Source organism: Terrapene carolina, unplaced genomic scaffold, assembly GCF_002925995.2.
Source record: "Terrapene carolina triunguis isolate 2854851 unplaced genomic scaffold, T_m_triunguis-2.0 Scaffold374, whole genome shotgun sequence".
Classification (NCBI taxonomy): Eukaryota; Metazoa; Chordata; order Testudines; family Emydidae; genus Terrapene; species Terrapene triunguis.
Window position 1 is genome coordinate 9,683,822 of NW_020664725.1, and position 21,628 is coordinate 9,705,449.

General features: G+C 42.8%; 1 protein-coding gene across 2 annotated transcripts in view; it reads right to left on the reverse strand.

Moving 5' to 3' along the window:
- Positions 1-9,102: 9,102 nt before the first annotated feature.
- ATP12A (ATPase H+/K+ transporting non-gastric alpha2 subunit) overlaps positions 9,103-21,628 on the reverse strand; it is a 32,690-nt gene continuing 20,164 nt past the window's right edge. For both annotated transcript variants that reach the window (XM_026657910.1, XM_026657909.1), the window contains exons 10-23: positions 21,269-21,378; positions 20,324-20,458; positions 19,374-19,566; positions 18,627-18,802; positions 17,283-17,419; positions 16,580-16,730; positions 14,539-14,707; positions 13,579-13,733; positions 12,660-12,783; positions 12,061-12,206; positions 10,985-11,118; positions 10,067-10,168; positions 9,328-9,419; positions 9,103-9,131 (exon numbers count right to left, since the gene is read on the reverse strand). In XM_026657910.1, the coding sequence (XP_026513695.1) occupies positions 9,103-9,131; positions 9,328-9,419; positions 10,067-10,168; positions 10,985-11,118; positions 12,061-12,206; positions 12,660-12,783; positions 13,579-13,733; positions 14,539-14,707; positions 16,580-16,730; positions 17,283-17,419; positions 18,627-18,802; positions 19,374-19,566; positions 20,324-20,458; positions 21,269-21,378 (1,853 nt within the window). The remainder of the gene's footprint in view (positions 9,132-9,327; positions 9,420-10,066; positions 10,169-10,984; positions 11,119-12,060; positions 12,207-12,659; positions 12,784-13,578; positions 13,734-14,538; positions 14,708-16,579; positions 16,731-17,282; positions 17,420-18,626; positions 18,803-19,373; positions 19,567-20,323; positions 20,459-21,268; positions 21,379-21,628) is intronic.

Genomic DNA, 21,628 nt, shown 5'->3' on the forward strand with positions numbered 1-21,628 from the left:
TAAGGTTTGCAGGATTGGCCTTTCGTTTGCGTTAGGTATTTCAAGATACCCAGGCAAGATCAAGGAGCACAAATATTTTGGTTGCTGTTAAAACCTCATAGACATGTGGGATGTTTGGGTCCAGTACATCCAGTTTCTCCACCATTCTTTTGGGGGGAAATGGGTCCATGACTAGACATATAAGTGCTTGTCGATGCATGCTGATCTAGTGACGTGTTCGCTCTACTGAAATCCTGATTGGAGGAATGTCTTTCCGCCCTGCGGACACTCGCTGTTGGAGAATCAGCCTGTTAACTGGGATCTCTGATATAAACACATATGATTTCTGTTTCTTAACCAGCAGCTCTCCGAATTCTTTGCAAGTGTTAAATGGAAGTGGAGCGAATGGAAGGGCTGTCCAGAGACTAGAGCACTGGAGTGGGGCTCCAGGGCTCTCATACTGACCTACAGTGTAATATTGGACAAGTCACTTCATTTTCTTTGTGCCTCTGTTGTCTTTTCTGTTTAGCTTGTAAACTCTTTGGGGTCGGCACCATCTCTTACTAGGTGTCTTTACAGTGTCTGGTTCAGTGGAGTCCTGATCCTCATTGGGCACTGCTGTAACGTAGGTATTGCTTTAATACCAATAATAATCATAATAATTCCTCAAAACTACACTGTTCTTAAATGTAGGAGACACGGGGCTGGAGGGAAAGCACCTTTTCTGACAGTGATGGGGAGAGACTGGGACATAAGGTGCTAGGTTTTATTCCCCTTTACCTTTCTGTCTTACGTTACAAACAGTTGGCCTGATCCTGCAAACTTTATTCATGTGAGTAGTCCCAGAGACTTCAATATATAAGACCTGGTTCTACAACCCTTACTTGTGAATAACCCATTGAAGTCAATGGAATTCCTTTCATGTAAGGACAGCTTCCTTGAATTCACTGGCAATCCCCTTCTCCACATAGAATTATAGAGGAGCAGAATCAGGGCTATAATTAGTGGGCACCAAACTTTGGTATCCAAGTTCCTAGTTTTCACTCCAGTGTCACCATTTTATTTATTTTGTGTGTGTGATTGTTTTAATTTAAGTTTCTATTAAATACTTTGTCATAAATTTCAAGTGAGCTCCAAATCTGGTTGAAAACAATTGGGATGGAATTTTTGCAAAATTTTTCGTTGAAAATGTCAACCCATTTTTCCCACTGAAATTGCAAATTCTAGACATTTTTGACCAAGTCTAGTTGCCACTCTCCACCTCAAACATGGCTGCACCTCAGTGGTGACAGGTGCTATATAAAAGCCAGGATGCTATCCCAGAATAGCATTCTTTTTGACACTTCAGTGCATGGAGTAGCCCAGGCAGTGCCTGCAGTCTAGTGTACCCGATGCGTTAGGCAGCAATGAAGTGGCTTATTGCCATTCTATTGAAAATTTCTGGTAAAATACAAAGATAATCCAACAGCACTGAACTAGTCAAAGTCGATTCCAGTTGAGTTTTGTTTCATAAATAGCCATGCTTAGTGATGTTAGCATTTAAATGATCCTTAATAAGCTTTGAAGATAACATCTCATGGGGGTTTAAGGACACCACACAATAGTCCACAGCTCTTCAGCTACCGTCATTCAGTCTAGAGATTATTTCCACCAGGCTTTATAGTATAGCCAAAGCACATAGGGAAAGTGATCTCTGCAGCTGGCATTTCTTTTTAGCCTGTATGTCTTTTCTCCAGCCCACAATTTTTCATCCATAATTGAAATTTGTGATTTCTTGCCTCACCTTATAAATGGAATGATTACAATCTTAAGCCAAATGGAATCCAATTAATGTCTGAGTAAGGAACCAACTGCCATTAAGAATGCAAACTACATATTCCTCTATGGTGCTGTGACCTGGGGGCTAGATAGATCGAGTGATTATAGGGAGAGCAGAGATGGAAATTTGCAATGTAGCCAGAAAGCCTCCATTCATAGGATATCTGTTGCACTGGTGGGTCTGTACTAGTTTTTCAGTCACTTTGATTTGTCTTGATTTGGAAACAGTTCATAAGTTTTCCTGATCAGAGCAGGTTTAACAAGCACATACAGACATGATGCAGGAGATAAGGCATTTTTCGTGTGTGAAAGCTCTAGTACCCGCAGAGGGGGAAATGCCTGAATTTGCGAGTTCACAAGGACAGAGTGTTTCTGTTAATCTTTGGAACCTAGTAGTTGGCTTGGGGCCTGGCTTTAAATCAGGGTGCCTCAAATTGTGTAGTGCTCGAGACCACACTGGGACCTTGTCAAGGCCCAAGAGCAGCATCAGGCCCGTTGAGAGAAATTTGGGAGCTTGGTACATCGTTTATTGGAGCCCCTCTCTCTCCCATTTCACTTTATTTACACGGGCGTTACTGGTGTTTATGGAGGAGCCCTAAGTTCAGGGCCCTGGTACAATTGTCCCCCTTTTGCTTCCTCTTGTCAGCCCTGAATATCATCATTATTATATTTTGTGTGCAGTGCAATATATGTGCATATGAATGTACATAGTTTTAGACACACAGTCAGAATGTCTTGCATTTCTATCATGCCTGATAGATGACTAGCTACTGCTCACTGATAAGGTTCACCATCAATAAAACCCTGCAGTTACAGGGATAGGCAGACAGTAGGTTGGATTTGTCTCTCCAGCATCACTATGGCCATTTCTAATTTTAATAGATGTTGCAACTGTAATGAACCTAGTGGAAAGCCAACAGCGGTTGGGAGATTTCTGGGGGAAATAAAGTTAACAGCTACATTGATCTTCTACCCACAGCCACAAACAATGTAGCCACTGACCAGCTGTGCTGTGTTGATCTTTTGAGATGGTCCATCTTCCGGAGGTGGCACTGCTGGAAAGGTAATGGAAAAATTCTTCACCCATGTAAGTTGGCTATGGTTATGTTTTCAAAATACAAGCCCTACCTCTGAGTTAATGGCAGTGGAGATGCACTCCACTCCCTAAAATTATAAGTCCCAGAGTCATGACAGGCCTTCTTAAGTGGCCTGTCATCTTATGACCTATTTGGTCATTAAATGTGTAATGCCAAAGCTAGAATTAGGATTCCTGATCATTAGGGTTAGGATAGTAATTCTTCCACTCTACTCCACACTGATTAGGCCTCAACTGGAGTATTGTGTCCAGTTCTGGGTGCCCCATTTTAGGAAAGATTTGGAGAAATTCCAAAGAAGAGCAACAAAAATGATTAAAGGTCTAGAAAACATGACCTATGAGGGAAGAGTGAAACAGTTAGATAAACACCTGTCGGGGTGTTCTAGATATTACTTAGTCCTACCATGAGTGTATGGGACTGGACTAGATAGCCTCTAGAGGTCCCTTCCTCTCCTGTGATTCTATGATGGAGCAAGAATATCCTGATATGCAGGCTGGTGAGTGTTTCTTGTGGTAGTGTCTGTGAACTGCTAGCTCATCAGTCTATGGATTGAAATAGTCCGATCACACAAAGACTGTTTCCATAGCAGCAGGGAGCACTGAAAGTGTCTGAGTGCGGGAACATGATTATAACTTTTCAGGATTCAGACTCTGAGCCACTGGCTTCTGAGGATGGGAACTATATACTACTTGAGATGCTGACAGAAGGGGCCAAATAGTGCCCTCATATAGGCATGTGAGTCTCCTGCTGATTCCATTAGGAGTTGCATGTGTGAATCTGAGAGCAGCATCTATCCTACTGTATATAAGAGCTATAGCTGTAAGTGCTTATAGCCACATAAGAGCTAGATGATATTATTAATATAGTATTTAAGATGGATTAATGACAGGATGAAGTGCCCATGCCTCTGACTCCTCTGAAATCCGAGTGCTTAGAAGATAATACAAACTCCCAGTGTCTGAATGCAGTAGGGATCATGCATGAGCTTACTACTTAGTAGGGATCATGCTCCCAATCTCCTGGTGAAGCAGGGTGTGCATGCATGCGCTGATGCACACAGCAGGACATTGGTAGTGCCTGGATTCAGACCTCAAGCCTCAGAAAGCAGCACACTTCGCCTGTGTAAATAGTTGTAAGGAATCATTCACCTTATAAAGTGAAGCTCGGCTGTCCCTGCAGAATTCCCCTCACTTGAATGCAGATAAACACTTCACCTTAAGCCAACTTTCAGGTTTCATCTTGTGGCCTCTGGACCAGCAGGCAGAAATACCCTAGCAACAAGACACACAAAAAGAGAAGGGTGTGTGCGTTGGGGGAGGGGTGGTGAAAGCTAGTTCAAACCAGAGCAAACTGTGCAAAGAAATAGAGTGTAAAAGGGGACAAAGAAGGCAATGGAAAGTTAAGTAGTTCAAATGTGAGCAGTAAGGACATCTGGCCCAACTGGTTTGGCCAAGGCTGAAGCAAGAAAGCACAATTTCATATTTTTAAAAAAAGGCATTAGTTTATGAGCTAGAAACTTAACTCTTGACATCCTTGCAGCATAGCTGTAGTAAGATACATGACTGACTGTGTAAAGAAGTTACCTTCTGATGTAACTTCTGCGCCCCTCCCCGTGTGTCTTTGAGGCACAGCCACTTACTGGACTGATCGAAAGCAAGGTTGGAGCTCTTTGCCAGAGGATGTTGTGAAGGCCAAGACTATAGCAGGGTTCAAAAAAGAACTAGATAAATTCATGGAGGATAGGTCCATCAATGGCTATTAGCCAGGATGGGCAGGGATGGTGTCCCTAGCGTCTGTTTGCCAGAAGCTGGGAATGGGCGACAGGGGGTGGATAACTTGAAGATTACCTGCTCTGTTCATTCTCTCTGGGGCACCTGGCATTGGCCAATGTCGGAAGACAGGATACTGGGCTAGATGGACCTTTGGTCTGATCCAGTATGGCCGTTCTTATGGACTCCTGTCTTCAGTTGGAGTTCTGCTGCTCAGCACTTGGAACAGTCAGGCTCATATCTTGAAACATCCTCTCCTCCCTCCCTCAAGTCTCTTTGATTCAATTGTTTCATTAATAAATAAGGCACAAAAAGGCCTTGCAGGTTTTCTTTGGGGTGGAAGAGGCTGCCACACTTAAGTGCTTTAATTTTGTTTCCCTGACTCTGTGAAATATCACCTCAAGACACTCCTTGATTTGTGCATGTATGTGTATAAACCTCTCACCTAACCCTGTTTAACTCTGCCAAGGCATATGTCTAGACCATGCCCTCAACTGATTGTAAGAGACATTAGATGATTTGTGAATATATTGCTTTAGAATCTTTTTGTTCCTTTGTTTAAGAGGAATTGGTTCCTATGTAGCAAAGGCAACTTTTGCCAAGCCAAGAGCTAACACTTTGTGACATGTGGGGAAAAAATCCTCTCCAATGAAATCAAAATTAAAAGCTGGATGCACTTCCAGGTCTGAACCCATCCATGCTGCATCTTGGTCTTGAAAACGTGGACAGTTCTTTCTCTCAGGCTTGGTGATTTTGTATGGTTTTTTTGTTAGATTTTTTATTAGTACAGAGTCATCCCTCCAGCCCACATTCTTCAATCCCATCCATCACGTAGGGACTTCCCCTCTCCCATGTGTAAGTAAAATACAAATATTTCACTCCCCATTCACTGAGTGACTTGCCTTTTCTTCAAACCTTCCTTGCATCCCCAGCAGCTCTGTCTGATCAGACATCTCTTCTTAAGAGAGCACTTTACATTGCCTTTGAAAAGTAATGGCTGGGATGCTATGTTATACCTCCTCAACAGAGGAAGTGCTGCTCCTCATATTCCCCCAGTCTCTCCGATCACCTGAAAATAAAGTTTTAGAAAGGAAAACTGCTCTCTTCATAAGCACTTTTCTTTTAGAAAAATGGGCTTGGTGGGGAACTATACAAAATACAAAGAATTGGCATTGCTCCTTTTTGATCTTTATTCAGTCCTGCATAGAGAGCAAAGACTCTACCTAGCCAGCATGCTTTCAATGTAAGATTTCTGCTCATTATTGTGGAATGCAATGTTATCAACAAAACCTATATAATGATAATACCATCATTTGTTCTGTATTTGTGCAGCGCCTTGCACAGTGGGGTCCTGGTCCATGACTGGGGCTGCTAGGAGCTACCCCAGTACAAATAATAAATAATGTACCAAGCTGGGTCTGAAACAGGAATAGAACCCAGGAGTCCTGGCTCCCAGTCCCCTGTTCTACAAGACCACATTCTCCCACTCTTAACCTGAAGTGTTTATAATACCAAGATGCAGGCAGAATTTAAGCATAACAAGATAACTTCTTTATAAGAATTCCTCCCAGACTGCATCTCTTGGAGCCAGGAGACATCAGACTTCTTAATCTAAGATTGTTTTTCAGATTGTCATTTTGATTTCTCAATGCTTTTATGATCTCTTGGACTCTGGGTAAGAATAGTCTTTGTCATTTAGCATTGTCAACTCCTTACACACATTGTACTCTAACCTAAATCAGTTGGAAGGGTGCCTCGGGTTATTTTATACTACTGGGGAATTTGTGTGTGGTAGACAATGCTTGTCTAATATTGCCTGGGTTTTAGCAGAGCTGTGCAAAATTCACAGACTTCGTCCTATGGAAGTTCACACACCTCTTGATTTCACTTTGATAGTTTAAACAAAATGGCTCTTTTCTCATTGAAAAGCTGCGTTAAAAAAGAAAGTGAATTGTTGGATGATGGTTTCTATGAAGAACCTTCTTTTATTCCCAAACTGAGTACGTTCTCCCCTTGTTTTTTTGTTTATTATTTGCCCCTCATTTGCTTGAAAATGGTCTACTTTTTTGCAGTGAAAACAGGCCATGTTTACTCAAAAGAACCTGGTGCTTTAACAAAATGTTTTACAAAACTGTGGTCATCTTTGAGCTCATAATGAAATGCAACCCCTTTCTTCTCATTATTCAAATTTCAAACAGTGTAGCACTGTTATGAGTATTTTACACATTGCTGGATTTATTATTTGCATTGTGATATTGTGTAGGAGCCTCAGTCATGGACAAGGACCCTATTGTGCTAGGAGCTGTACAAACACAGAACAAAAAAAAGTCACTGCCCCACAAGGTTTACAGTCTAGGTAAAAGCCTCTTTCCTCTGAAGTAAGTCAGTGCTGGAAACAGAACAAACCTCAGGAGACCATTGTCCTGGTCTAGTATGGGAATGTATGCTTATATCTTGTTTGGCCTCCACTTTAGCTAGTGATTTTGACTTAATTAGTCTATAACTGTGGGGAGGGTATTTATATACACCCAAACACAACAGACACTCTGTGTGTGTGTGTGTGTGTGTCAGAACAGCCCACTTCAGTCCTTGCATCTGTGGGAGGACAATGGTGTTGACAGCTGCTCCTCTGAGTCAATTCTGTTCCACTCAGCATTTGGTTTCTGCTGCTAGCTGCCCTTGCTTTGGCTCCTGAGGTCTCAGCTGGGTTGTGGACTGTGTGATAAGCAGCTTGAGATGGTGGATGCTTAGAATCTGGACTCACCCTCACAATTTATTTGTTTGCGCTGCTGTTGCTCCTCGTTCTGCTTTAAGTCCTTTTACTTGTGTAAGTGCATGAGGATGAAGATCTCTTGTCCAATAGCCACATGTGATTGCTATCCTGACAGTAGATGGAATGCAGGGAGGAGGTCTGGGGAGGGAGGCTTCAGAGTTCAGTTCAGAGTCACTTTTGGCACTTGCACGGGTGTGGGTCTCTTGAAAGATTCAGTCCTTATGGCTGAAAGCATCTCACTTTCCTTCCCCCTCCCTGTTCTTTTCACTATACACTTCTACCTCAATATAACGCTGTCCTCGGGAGCCAAAAAATCTTACCGCGTTATAGGTGAAACCATGTTATATTGAACTTGCTTTGATCCACCGGAGTGCGCAGCCCCGCCCCCCCGGAGCACTGCTTTACCGCGTTATATCCGCATTCGTGTTATATTGGGTCACGTCATATCGGGGTAGAAATGTACCTCTCCTAGTTGTTGTCTCTCTCCCTACCCCTTGCTCTTCCTGCCTCTTTCCCTAAGGTTTTGTCTGGAGGATTAGGAGTTAAAGGTGTATTATTAGAGCATATTAGCTGTCCAAGTAACACCTTCTGAAGCTCTTCTTCAGACAAGGCAAACTATACTTCAGCAGATGCTCTGCTGTTCCCTACTAAGCTTTAACATGATCATGCTGCATTGCAACTTGCTTTGCCTGGCTGAGAGTCTTAGGTGTGTATTAGATCAAGTTAGTTATATAAGCTAGCATCACACCTTTACAAACTAGTTTAAGACAAAGTCTCGGAGGCTATACCTAATTTAATCAGAGCCAAAGTAGACATTTGAAGCTTGCAGCTCTTGTAACTGTTGAGAGTAAAGGAGAAAGATGTTCATCGTTCAGTTCCTGTGCCATGCTGTGCAGGATTGGCCCCAAATTATTTCACAAAGTTTTCTTGTTGGTACCAATCCTGTGAAATGCTCAGCAAATACTGCAAGGTGCCAGCACCATCCATTCCATAGGCTTCAGTGGGAGCTGGGAGCCTGAATTTATTTTCCGTAGTCCATCTCATGGAAATGGCCTTCAGTCACTCTTAAGCTTGTGCAGGACTCTGTCCAGTGACTGAAGGGCCTTGTAACCTACTCCCAATCCCCTGAGCCATCCAACACCACTGCAATTTTTTACCTGTGCCTTTGGAAGATGATTAATGAAGAGAGCTGCTTTCTGGAAAAAGTCCTTTTATTATCAAATTGTGCCTATACAGTCTGGTCATCCTTGGTGACATAACTCAGATCTGCATATGCACTTGCTCACAGTTCAATTGCACCAAAACAGCAAACAAATAAAACAGCTTGAACAAACCTAGTGCAAGTCAATGCCTTAAGTTACAAATGTGTGATTTCCTTAATGTCTATATACATAAGAGGTTTTTTCCATTAACTTTATACACTTTAAACAGGAAAAAAAAGTATTTATAAAAAAATAGATAGCATTTAAATTTTTAGCCAAGTCTAAGCTTTACAGTACAGTGTAAGGTGGTTTTTCAGCCTCGTAAGTCCTTGTTTCTTCATGATGAGGGGAACCCCTGTGGTTATTTTATATTGCACAGACAGGACCATTCAGCAGCAGAGGCCAGTTGAGACAATTAAAGAACTCTCCAGCAGGGAGAAAGGAGAACAGTGATGACGGCTGTTTCAGTAATACATGTTCTTGTCCCACCAACCTATGATAGGAGGAGGGGAAAATATCAAGGAATTAGGATTTTTTTTCTTCCAGTAGAAGAAAATTAAATAAGGCATTATCTAGATAATCCATTTAAAATCATCTCTATCAAAATGATACAGCTGGGGTTGGGAAGGGTGGTGGTGGTAGAAATGGACTGAGAATGGAATTCTAGGTCCAGGGAGGGTTCTACTTACTTCCTGGGTATTGCCTGATGAAAAGCTTGCGGATTTCATCATAGACCCATATCAAGATGGCATAAGGCATGGCCACAAACCAATACTGAACCCTGGAAAAGGGAAAGAAAGGAGATTCATGAATCAGATCTTACCATTTGAAAGAAGCAGTCCCTCCAGCTGAATTCTGTGAGGGCCTGCTGTGCAAACAGCTGATTTGATGCTGTCACTAGAGAAAAAATCTGGCCCTTTGACCTTTCTGAATCTGTAAATGAGGAGAACTTGTTTGCTCTGAAAATTGGGCTGCAAAATGAGGCTGTCTTGTGATACATCACAATGGAAGACATCAGAAACTGGATTGGCATATGAAAGGAAAGTCATTTAAAATAAAAATGTAGTCAAGCAAACGTTTTATAGCCTCACCCAATAGCGTGAGTTCTGGAATAAGGGCTAGGGAGGTTCTTATTCTGTATAAACTGTTTTCTCTCGCCTTGGTAATAGAGCTGGCCAAAAAATGGAACATGTTTTTGGGAAAAAGGTCATGAAAAATGTGTTCCAATTTTTTTGACTGAGAAATTTCAGCCAACTCAACTCAGTAATTCTGTCCTAAGGCTTAGTCTTTGAATTCTGCTATCTAAGAAGTTTATTCCACATGGCATGCCCCTCCAATCAGCCATGCCACTGAGTGTAGATTTCCTACCATGTAATGTGTATATGTACATTCGAAGAAGAGATAGAACACAGAAGAATTGGAACTCACCGAAGGGGCGTGAAGTTCAAGGCAGTAACACTTCCGAGACCATAACAGAGAATCAGAGCGATTGCTATCTGGGAGAATATACCCACCCAGATGACTTTATTCCTACAAGAAAACCAGTAAAGAAGATGGTTATGTGATCTGTATAACACTAGTATCTAAGATTAGCTGGTACCATTCTAACACCATCTAACCCAAAGGTACAAATCTGAGTAGAAGCCCTACTTAACTAGGTGCAGGCTCTGTGCTATAGTCCATAATGAGCATTTCAGAAGGGACAGCGGTTCTGACAGACATGCTGGCTAGATACAGTGTCTTTCCTTTTGAATGCAAAACTGAATACAGCCCATTCATCCTGGAACATAAAGGTCATATAGACAAGATGTCGGCTTTTAAATTGTGGCCTCAGTACTGTGAGATGCCCTCAATCATTTGGCTTCAATTGACCTTGAAGGGTGCTCAGCATATGACAGAGTTTGGCCTATTGATAGCTCCTGGAAGTCAAAAGTCTACCAGAGCTGGCTGAAAAGTAATGAAAAAGCTTTAACGCCATTTTCTCCTTTCTGGAAATTTTGCAAAATATTGATTAGCTCTATAGTTCTCTTTTGTTTTTAAAGGAGGTGGGGAGGTGTGTGAAACGGCGAAAATGTCAAAAATCCCATTTTAAAACTTTTTAATGTTGAAATGTCAGTATTCAAACAACTTTGAACAGCTGTTTTTCTTGGGGCTATTTTCATTGCTAACTGAAACTTGGATGATAGAGAAAAGCTGGAGAGAGACGAAGTTGGTAGGAACGAGAAGGAAGAATGGAGGAAGTTATTTCTGACTCCAGTTTCACCTAAGGAACATACAGAGGCTGGATAAGACTGTTAGACCTCCAGGCTAAGACCCCCTTCCCATTAATGAACATTTAGCACCCACCTGAGAAGACCCTGCTGGAAAAGGGAATTCCTCCTTGTTTTCCTGATGATCAAATCTGCCACTTGCTGAATTGTGATGCTGACAAAAAAGGCAGTGTAGCCACTCCACTGCAGATATGTCCGTTGGTATCTAGTCTGCAAAGGAATAAAAAAGGTATCTTTGTTACATGTGAGGCACTGAAGTGTATGTACTTACATTATAGGAATGGCTGCATAGTCTGAAGACTGATTCCCAGTTACATGGGTATAAGTCTGGAATAATTCCACCTTTACACTTGTGCAACAGCTTGGAATCCATTGTTCTCTCCCATTAGCTGTTGCGGTAGAGAACGTTGAGCGCCTTGGCGGTGGGGAATTCACATCAATTCACCTACTGCCTCTGCTTATGGTGATTGCTGTAGGGAACAGTGTAAGGATGGGAGCTCCCCACAACCATCATGGTCTTGGGCAGCAGGAATTCCTCTAGGGAACAGCGTTTGTTAGGACCTAGTTTCAGTATTGGGTTTTGGAATTAAATCTTGAGGTTGTGGTTCTATTTAACACTCATTTAATGTCAGCCAGAGGTTATGGAATTTAAGCAACATTGCATCACAGTGCTGGGAAGGGGAGAGTCGGTATTGTACTATAGAGAGTATCATCACAGCTGGACAGTAGTGGTGTGCAGAAGCAGTACTGGGGGAGTAGAGGGGATCTAAACATACTCTAGAAAGGGAGGGAAGAGTGGTGGAGAGCCTCCTGTTGGCAAAAACCTATAGCTGAGACAGAAATAGGGGAGGATGTTTGGTGTCAGGGGTAGGAGAGAAGCAAAAAGAGGTGAATTCTAGATGTTGAGTTAGTGGGCTCTGAAGTTGAATGACCAAAGCCAAAGAACAGCTCCAAGAAATCTAACCTGGGAAACTTTAGTTCATATCTAGTGGCATAAAGTTAAAATTAAATCTTTCCCCATCAGGTCCACCTCCAAACATTTCTAAGCATCCCTTCATCCCCCCCATCTCACCCCCAGTGAGGGGAGAGAATCTTCCATTTCCAGTTATAACACGGGATTTAACTGAAGAGGATTTTTTACAGATGCTTTACCCATTCTTGTCCATAGCTGTCCTCTATGTCATTATAGTAATCATCTTCCCAATTGACACGTAAGCCGAGCAGTGTGTTAGGAAGCCAGCCCTGTTCAGCATACACGGTAAAATAGGCCAGGAAGGCTCCAACCGACTGTAGGATCCCTGCAAAGTAGAAGAGGGAGAAATAAGAAAGGGATGGAGTGAGACTTAATGTATTTGAGGGAAGGGAGGGGAAACAAGAAAAAAATCCGCTGAGAGTCAGAGTGAACTAGCTCTTTCTGGATCCATAGTACTTTGCATGGATCGTATAGGAAGCCTTTTAACCAAGAATCTCAGCGCACTCTACATTAAGCCTCCCAACTCCTATGGATAAAGCATTTCTGTAACCATTGCATAGGTGCACACACAATCAGAGCGAAGTTAAATAAGTTTGCCCAAGCTCACACAATGAGTTGAGATCATAGGAATGGAACTAAGGAGTCCTGACCCCTCCCCCCTGCTCTAACACCACTCTACACTCCTTCCTGTGGCCAGGAACCGAATTCAAGAGCCTTTCAGTGACTCTCATTCTCCTCATCCAGCCTAGCCACCTCTTATGTAAATGACCCAACATACCAATCTGCAAATAGGAGTACACAGCGAGCTGCTCGTTCACCAGCCTGTCCTTCTTCTTGTGCCGGGGTCTCCTGTTCATAATGTCACTTTCAGCTTTCTCATAGGCTAATGCGACAGAGGGAATCTACAAGAGAAATTGTCTTTCAGAACATCACTGGCACACCTCTGCCTGCTTCTGGGAGACTCAATAAAATCTGGCTGTTCTTTCTCCAATGTCTGTTAGCTGGATTATGTAAACATTGAGTGCCCCAGATGTCAAGGAGCAAATGATAAAAGGCTCTTTTCAATGAAGTCTGCAGTTCAGGACCATAGAAAGGTTTGGGTGAGGTCTGAAACACATTCCTTGGGGCCATGAACATATTGCTCATCCACCCCAGTGGGTTGGATGAAACCGAAAGGAGAGGAGGGGTCTTTTGAATTTATGGGGATGGTAGAGGATGCCTCATTTGTATGCCTGGTGGTCATTCCCTATACTGTAGCAAACAGGTGATTTGAGGACGATCTGACTGCTAATATATGTGCTCTCTTGATAATTCACTGCCTGCATGTCTTGATCAAAAGGCCTGGCCAGAGTGGGTTACTGGTCAATGCACATGAGCGAAGCCTTTACTTTCTACTCTCCCTTGCTCCCCTCCTCACCTTATTTTTTCTCCTCCTCCAAATCCAGCTGCTTTCACTCTAGGCCTCTGCTTGTTTTGCTATCCTGCATATCCCATGTGATTAGGCTCTCAGTTCCTGACTGATGACTAATCCCGCAAAGATGTACATCAAATCTAATTGCTTCACACCCAGAGAGGCTCAAGAGTCTCCTTGGCACTCAAACCCTAGCCACTTACTCATTCTCAGAGTCAATAACATGCACGTGAAATTGCTCGGGCGCCCAGCTGGTTTTAACCATGTCTGGGGTGAGACAACTTACGATGTCTGTGCCCAGGTCGATGAACAGAATAGTGATTGTGCCAATAGGCAGTGGGACGCTGGCGATAATGTAGATCAGGAAGGGACAGAGCTCGGCAATATTCTTGGTCAGGGTGTAGGCGATGGTTTTCTTTAGGTTATCAAAGATCAAGCGGCCTGAGGAAAAACAGAAAGTTTATTTTAAAATACTCACTAAGGCCAATGCTGGCTGAAAATTTCCCACCATCTTTTTTTCAGCAGTTACAGTTAAAACGTTTAGAATAGGTGGTAATATAGCTGGGGTCAAGCAAGAGAGGGTGGCAAACAAATAATAGAAAAGAAAGGGTACAAGAGATTGCTGCAACACTTGAGGCTGAAAGCAATACAGGATCAGACATGAATGAAGGGCTTTTGTTCAGGATTCAAACTGATAGGCATAGCAGCACTGAGCAAATAGTATCTGTGTAATGTTGCCTTGCTCTTTGTGAGTAGGTCATAAAACCCTAAGATGTGTTTGTGGTTGGAGATGATTCACGTCTGTCTCTAACTTCAAAGTGGTTAGCTACCATGGTTCTGATAGGTCCATAGAGTTTGAAGTTTGAATAAGGAAATTAAGTCCATAGATATAGACTGGATTGTGTAGGATATTAAGGGACACATGACCAGTGCATGCAGAATTGGGTATGTAGTTACCATAAAGGTCAATAAACTGACCATTTAGCCCTAGGAGATGCCTTTTTAAAAAGAAAGAGATTCTGGTATGCACAAATGTGTGATTGCATACATACATTTGCAACAAAATGAACATGCAGTCCCCCAGTTTTCATGCATATTCCAGGTAATGGTGTGTGCAAATGTAAGTGAACAATAGTGCAAGCAAGTGGGCCTCTTTAAAATAATAAGATAGAGGATAGTGGCTATAAGTCCAATGCGACTACTTGCGGCTTACATTAGGGATGAGAGTAGTGAATCTTATTTTTACCTTCCTCCACTCCTGTGACAATAGAAGCAAAGTTATCATCCAGCAAGATCATGTCAGCTGCGTTTTTAGCTGCGTCGGAGCCGGCGATACCCATAGCAATTCCAATATCTGCCTTTTTCAGAGCTGGGGAGTCATTGACTCCATCTCCAGTCACCGCAACAACTGCATCCTGGAACACAGTAGGATTCAGGTGACTGAGGAAATTAGTCCATCCTCCAGCAAGGAAAAGCCCCCACCTTTAAAGCCTCTGGAGCAGAGTTCAGTACAAGTTAAAATTAATGTCAGTGCTCTTGAGCTGTTCTTTTAAAGTGAATGTGTGCTGGTGAAAGGTGCTGGATGGGCAGCCCTGGCCTGAAGCCAAATTCTTCATCTAGCCAGGTAGAATATAGGCAGTGATAGCATACATTTCCTCTACAATGTCTTGTAAATGAATCCCATCCCTGGCTGAAGAAACCAGAGATACTCTTGGGGGGGCAAAGGGGGATTCAGTTACTATGGTCCATCCCCTCCTTGGCCTCTCTCCTAAGTCGTCTATGAAGGATATCAATTTTAGGGTGGCTTGTGGTATAGATAGCTCAGACACACACCCACCCCACTCCCACTCCAACTTTAATGAAGGCTACTGAACAGCGACTAAATGCTAACCTCGCTTTTAGTTTGTGAACCTGAACTGATTTGAGCTGGTGAACTAGAAAAGGCCCCAGTTCTCTGGACTAGCCTCTCTGATGAAACTTCCTAAAATAACCAAGTATCCTTTCAAAGATGCTTTGGCTTCTGGAGAATTTGGAGTGCAATGAGCAGAATCGGAAAAAAACAAAGGAAAAAATGTGGCAAACTGATTACGACAAATACTGAATGTCTTGTCCCTTGGGGGATTTTGCTACGTGATACCAGTTATAAATAATACAATGAACAGAAGGGCTTATAGGCTCTAGCTACTAAACATAGAACGTGAACTGAGTTTTTTTGCTCTTCATCCTTCAAAGAGCCAAATCTTACTGGAGTGTGGACATCTGCACAGCACAGAACACGTGTACCCAGAGCTTGCCATCTAACAAGGGGTGATACTAGAATTTAAGTAGCAATATCATTGTTTCCCTGAAAGCAATTCAGGATTAAACCCAAAGAGCTGATGTTGATGGGAAAGCTCAGCTCTGCCAAAGCTACAAAAATTAAAAGTGGGCCATGCTGCATCTGCTTTCCTTGCAAATTTGAGGGAGAGCCATCGGGTAAGTCACAGCTTGCATTGGTGGGGAAGCAGGGGGATCGCACAGCCGTGAAAAGTCCCTTGGAGGAATTCTGGATGGTGTTCTGCTCACCTTTTTCATGGTGCACTATATACCCACTGTGTTGGTTCTACTCCAGACAGCTTTAAAATAACTGCGGTGAATGGGACAAAACTCTTAAAATCCTGCCCTACACTAGTCTCCTATCTAAGCTATAAGACAGTTTAAGAGGCAGTTTAGACAAATCATGTGAGAAAGCAGTTTATTGAGACTCATGCCCTGTATTGGTAAACATGGCTGTATAGAAGGCCTAAGTGAGACTGAAGGGGAGGGACAAGAGGGCATGGTCACAATGCTGCTTTCATCTGGGTTTATAGAACCATCTGGGGAAGGGGGCATCCTAAATAATAAATCCTTGGCCCCAGGGATTCCAGCATTATGTCACAACTAGAACTTCACACCCAAAGTGCAGCTACAGCTCTGCTACTTCCCCTCAAGCACCAGGCCCTACCACAGAAGAGTGTCAGTTAGCCAGTACCAACATGGGACTCCTGACATGCAATGGAGCCGCTTATATTCTATCCAGTGTAGGATGGGGTGCCAAAGGCACACTGGCCAGTTCACTACAATATGTAGATTCAGATGGCTACAGCATGAAAAGAGAACCTGGAACTCACCTCCCTCCCTCTTACCTGATTCTAACACCACTAGGTTATCACTTCTGTCTGTTGCTGAGGAGGACATCTGAGCAAATACCATCACTGTACAAATCCGTTAGGGCCACATATGTTTATCTGTTGCCTTCTCTCACTCACCTGCCTTTGGCAGCCCTCCACTATAATCAGTTTCTGCTGGGGTGAGGTGCGAGCGAAGACTATTTCTGAGTGATTGATCAAGATCTCATCCAGCTGCTCTGTGGTCATATCCTTAAGCTCCATTCCGTTAATTACAGCAGCTCTAGCATCCCTGTAATAGCCACAGGAATGCACAGTGAAACTCAGACATAAAAGCTTAGATGCAAACCATACATTCATACACTGTACTCAATTCAGTGGGTTGGGCATGGGAGCAATAAGCAAGTCAAATTTAAGTAGCCTTACTCGTTTGTCAGCAGGAATTACTTGAAAGGCACTGTAGAAATGCAAGGTATTACTACAATTCCCTAGTGAAGAAAGTGGTAGTAGGCCCCATCAGTAGACCTTGCAGAAGAACAGAGAATGTGCTGTAGGGAGCAATGCTGTATTGGCTGGAAGAGGTGGAATGGTAGAATGGGTTATCTTATTCTTCTCTCACTGAATCATCAAAACTCCATTCAGCCTCAGTACATTTCAGAATAAACTAGATGGATGGTTCTGGGTAGAAGAGATAAATAGCTGGGTGGATATCAGGGCTAGGAAAGTACCAAGAAGCAGGAGAGCAAAAAGTGACTGTTTTGTAGAAACAGGTTAATACACGCATAAGAGGAGAAGAAAAGGTTTCATTTCCAGATAGCTACAGGTGCGTGCTGTCTGCTCTTACTGTTTATTGACTTGCTCGACTGGAACATTGAGGCGCTTGGCAATATCTTCCACGGTCTCGCTGTTGGCGGAAATGATGCCTACACTCTTGGCAATTGCTTTTGCTGTGATTGGATGATCGCCAGTGACCATGATAACCTGATGAAGGGACAAGTGCATTGAATGAGAAACTTAGGAATAGCAGAAGGAAAGATGAACTGAGGTGGCTATTCTCCACCAACGAATGGCTTTGTTTCTTTAGCATGCTGAGCATACCGTCAGGTTTTCAAAGATATTCAGATTGTTGCTAGTAACCTGCTAGCCCGATGTTAGCACCAGTTCCTAAGCCAAGTGACATTGGCACTGTTGAATTGAAAGTGAAAGGGAAGGCTTGGTTCAGGAAACCAGGGTCCTTCTCTAATTCTGATCTGCCTCACTCCTTCTCCTAAACAGAGGTCCTGTATTTATTTGTATATAGTACGCTAATAACCCCAAATGCTGTTGTATTGCGATTGAGTTGATGGGGACCAATACTGTAGAATAAAGAGTTTGCATGGTGTGTTGGAAACACTGATTAATATTGCAACGTAAAATAGGTCCTTGTGACAGGAGGTATCCTAGAAAATTGGGACACGTGTCTATTCAACCTTTTAGGAGAGAAAGCTGCTTGGTAGCAGGCCTAGCAGCCGCAGAATGCCAGCAATTTACCGAATATTGGGACAGCCTTCATTTTGCCTTAGGCTGGTTGCTTCAAAGGCTGATTTCCCTTTCCTGATCCAATATGCAATTGAAACTCACTCCCCATCACTAGCCTTGAGCTGAATATATACTTGAGGCTGTCCTGGCAAGACAGTTAGGGAAGCTGTTGCTTTGCATAGACTAGAAAAGTTTTCAGTTTTTATGATCTAAATGTAGTTCTTCCCCTTTCTGAAGGACTTTTGTCACTCTTTCATGGTTTAGGGTGAATAATTCCAGCTCCATCGGTTCCTTTATGTATTAGGAATGGGCCTGAGCTACAAGGTTGGATCTGGATCAACTTCTGCACTTCCCCCCCAATTTTGGAATCCTTTTGCATCTGGGGTTTTGGTTTCAGCCCATCTTTGCAATGGGCCCATTTACATTAAGTCCTCTTCATACCACGCTGGCGGTGTAAAGGAGACTTTAAGTGGGTGTAAAATTTACTCCCAGGTTAATACCCCAGGCCAACGTTAATGAGATAATAAGACTTCAATTATCTCCTGATGTGTGTTTAATCTGAATACAGTAAAATGCGACCATGATGCAGCAAGAACTTGAGGCTATATCATGGGCGCTTTAGGAATGCCTTATGTAGACCTGCTGTGCTGTTGACTGGCAGAAACCCTACCTTGATCCCAGCACTGCGGCACTTTGACACGGCATCTGGCACGGTGGAGCGAGGTGGGTCAATCATGGATAAGAGCCCTACAAAGCACAGGTTGGAGGTGGGGAAGTTCATGGAGTCTGTATCAAAGGGGTAGGTGTCTGGAAACTCATCCTCTGGCAGGTACAAATGGCAGAAGCCTGGAATGAAACCCAGTAGAGCAGTGTGAGAGCAGGGTGGAGGGGAAGGGTCAAAAGAGAAAGGAAGACTTGGTACAGCATGACTATTTGTTCTTCTCTATGTTATACCACTGCATTTTAAAAAAACAACCATGAAATGTCCTCTGTGGTGGAATTTTAATCCCTTGTCAGCTGCATTAATGTTCTTTTACAGCACCAGCATTCAAAGAAATGTAGCTAGTACCTGCCCCTCCCCCCCATAGTGCAAGCTACTGTCCCAAGGTCCCTGCTGGAAAGAGTTTACAGCAGTGTTGATGTGGGTTAACCCTCTAGTTATTTTGAAGGGTTTTTTATCATTTCATCCATGAATGAGCAGGTCGTTTCTCTTCTATTTCCTCTGAGACTGCACCCATTTTCAGCTGTCATTCCAAGACTGGAATGAGGATTGTCACATGTATAATATTCCCATGCACACCTAATGCATCCTTTATTGTAACATCCAGTTGCCCAGGGCCACTGGCGTTTAACTCAGTTTTAATTTCCCAATTCCTTTCTCTGTTGCAATCCATTTTCAGTTCCCTTTTGAACTCACCCAGCACTCTCTCTCCCAGGCCTCCCAATTCCATGTATGCCGTCTGAAAAGCCTCAGCCCTCTCTCTATCCAGTGGCTGTTCTTCGCCATTGATCATGATGGTGCTGCATCTCTCTAGGATCCTCTCTGGGGCTCCTTTCATCACCAGCAGGAAGCGTTTATCATTGGGGTCTTCGGTCTCATGGATTGAGAGCTGTGTGCACCATGAAGATGGAATGATTGAAACAGTGTATGGTCCCCTTCAGTTTCCACCGTAACCCACCGACGGCTAAATTCTGCCCTCAGATATGCAACCCCCACTGTGATGGCAATGGGAATTGGCCATGCTTGTCTGACAGCAGAATTTGGCCATAAGAGTCCATTTAACTTGGAGCCAAGAAATATTTCTCCTCCTCTTTCTCACTAATGTACATTATCTCTTCTGAAGTGATAAATCTGGTCTTTGATAGAATGAAATACCTTGCTCTAATGACATATACTAGATCACTGTGTGATAATAATAATAATCTTATTTTAATAATAAGACACAGGTGCCCAAACTTTGCCCAGTCTTAGGCAGCATTGTCAACTTTCTAGGAGCCTGAGGGCTGTCAATACTGTTATTTCCATAAAATGATGCAGATTGGATTCACCCTCATCTTTAATAATGTTTATAGAAACTATAGGTTCCTACATACAGTGCTCAAGGCAGCTTGGCCACACTGCACGGGCTACAGCTCCATTCCCTCTTTCGCAATGTAACCTGAATTCCCTGGAACTAATTGCATGGCCTTGCATGAAAGTCCCAGCAGGGTAGCTGCCTCCATGGAAATACGTGGCTCTGGTTTTCTGAGCTTAAACTGCATAGGATATTGAATTTCCCCATTAATGTCACCATGCCCCAGCCACAAACACTGGGTTGGACAAATATATGGATTGACTGGTTCATTTTCCAAAGAAGAAAGTCACACCTGGAATTTGTTAGTAGAATTGAAAGGAATTTCGGCCAGTTTTCTGTTCCGTTTTCTAATGCCCATTACATCACCCAAGATTACTTCAGCAAATTTCAGCAGGGCTGTTTCTGAGGCATCGCCCACCACAACTCTCTGTGCAGAGAAGAACAAACATGTATTTTTAGTAGTAATACTTTTGCACTTTCATCCAAGGAACTGAAAGACGTTTACACACATGTGTGATAGAGTGTGTACTTTCTAATGTAGCTGTCACTCTGGCAGCAAAGCACCAACCAGTTTACCTAAAGCAAGCAATCAGTATGAGAGATTATATTTTCCATCCTTCTCTTGAATTATGCCATGGGAGCATTTGGGTTGTATTGCTGTTGATTTTATTAATTGCGGTCTTTAGGGTAGTGATATTGAGCCATTCTTTAGGGTTGCTGTTGTGACAAAGCTACTCCAAAGAGATGAGATTTGCATTTAATTCAGTGGAAGTGAAAGATCTGTGGCTGTTCTCTGCTCTGCTGGAAGCTGCTCTGGGGCAAATGAATGTTCTACTCTCTTAATGTCAGTGCCTCGGTTTACCCAATTGTCAAGTGAGTTCCATTGCATGTCACAGTCAGTGACAGAATCAAGAGTAGAGCCCAGGAATCTGGAGTCCCCTGTTCTAATCAGAGTACTCCCTATAACAAATGCTCTACAAGGAAATAACTCAAGTTCTTACTCTTTCTATCTTTTTATTAGTTTAGATTAATAGTGTGGAAAGACTAATCTTGATATCTGAGCTGTCTTTTGACTTAAATGAATATTGCTTTTGTCTGTTCCCTCTTTATATTTCTTTCAAGGGTAAAGCAAGGAACACAAAAGTGATGGGAATTTTAAAATGAAAGGCAGCACTAAAAACAAAGACAAACTTTGCATGCAGTCTTTTCAGTGTAAAACAAATGAGCTCAGAAATACCTTCATTATTGGAACGTTCTCCTGTCCTGGTTTGAATTCGGCTCGGTTGCAGAGGGTTACAATCTTTGATAAAATTGCCCATGATTGAGAACTTTGATCAAAGGACTGGGCTGAAAAGAAGCAAAAAACCATACAAATATTGCAGCTTTTTAGATGCTGGATAGTGGAATCCTTATGTTAAAGCAGCTGCAGGAGAAAACAGCCATTCTTATCAGATTCAGGTATATAGAAATTCAAACCATATCTTCCCCCATGCACACGATACCAGTCCTGCCAGAATTATTTTGGCAAAGACGCCTTGTTTGTTTAGTGCTGAAGAGAGGGGATGGATTAGTACTTCCTAGACTGAAGAATTCTATT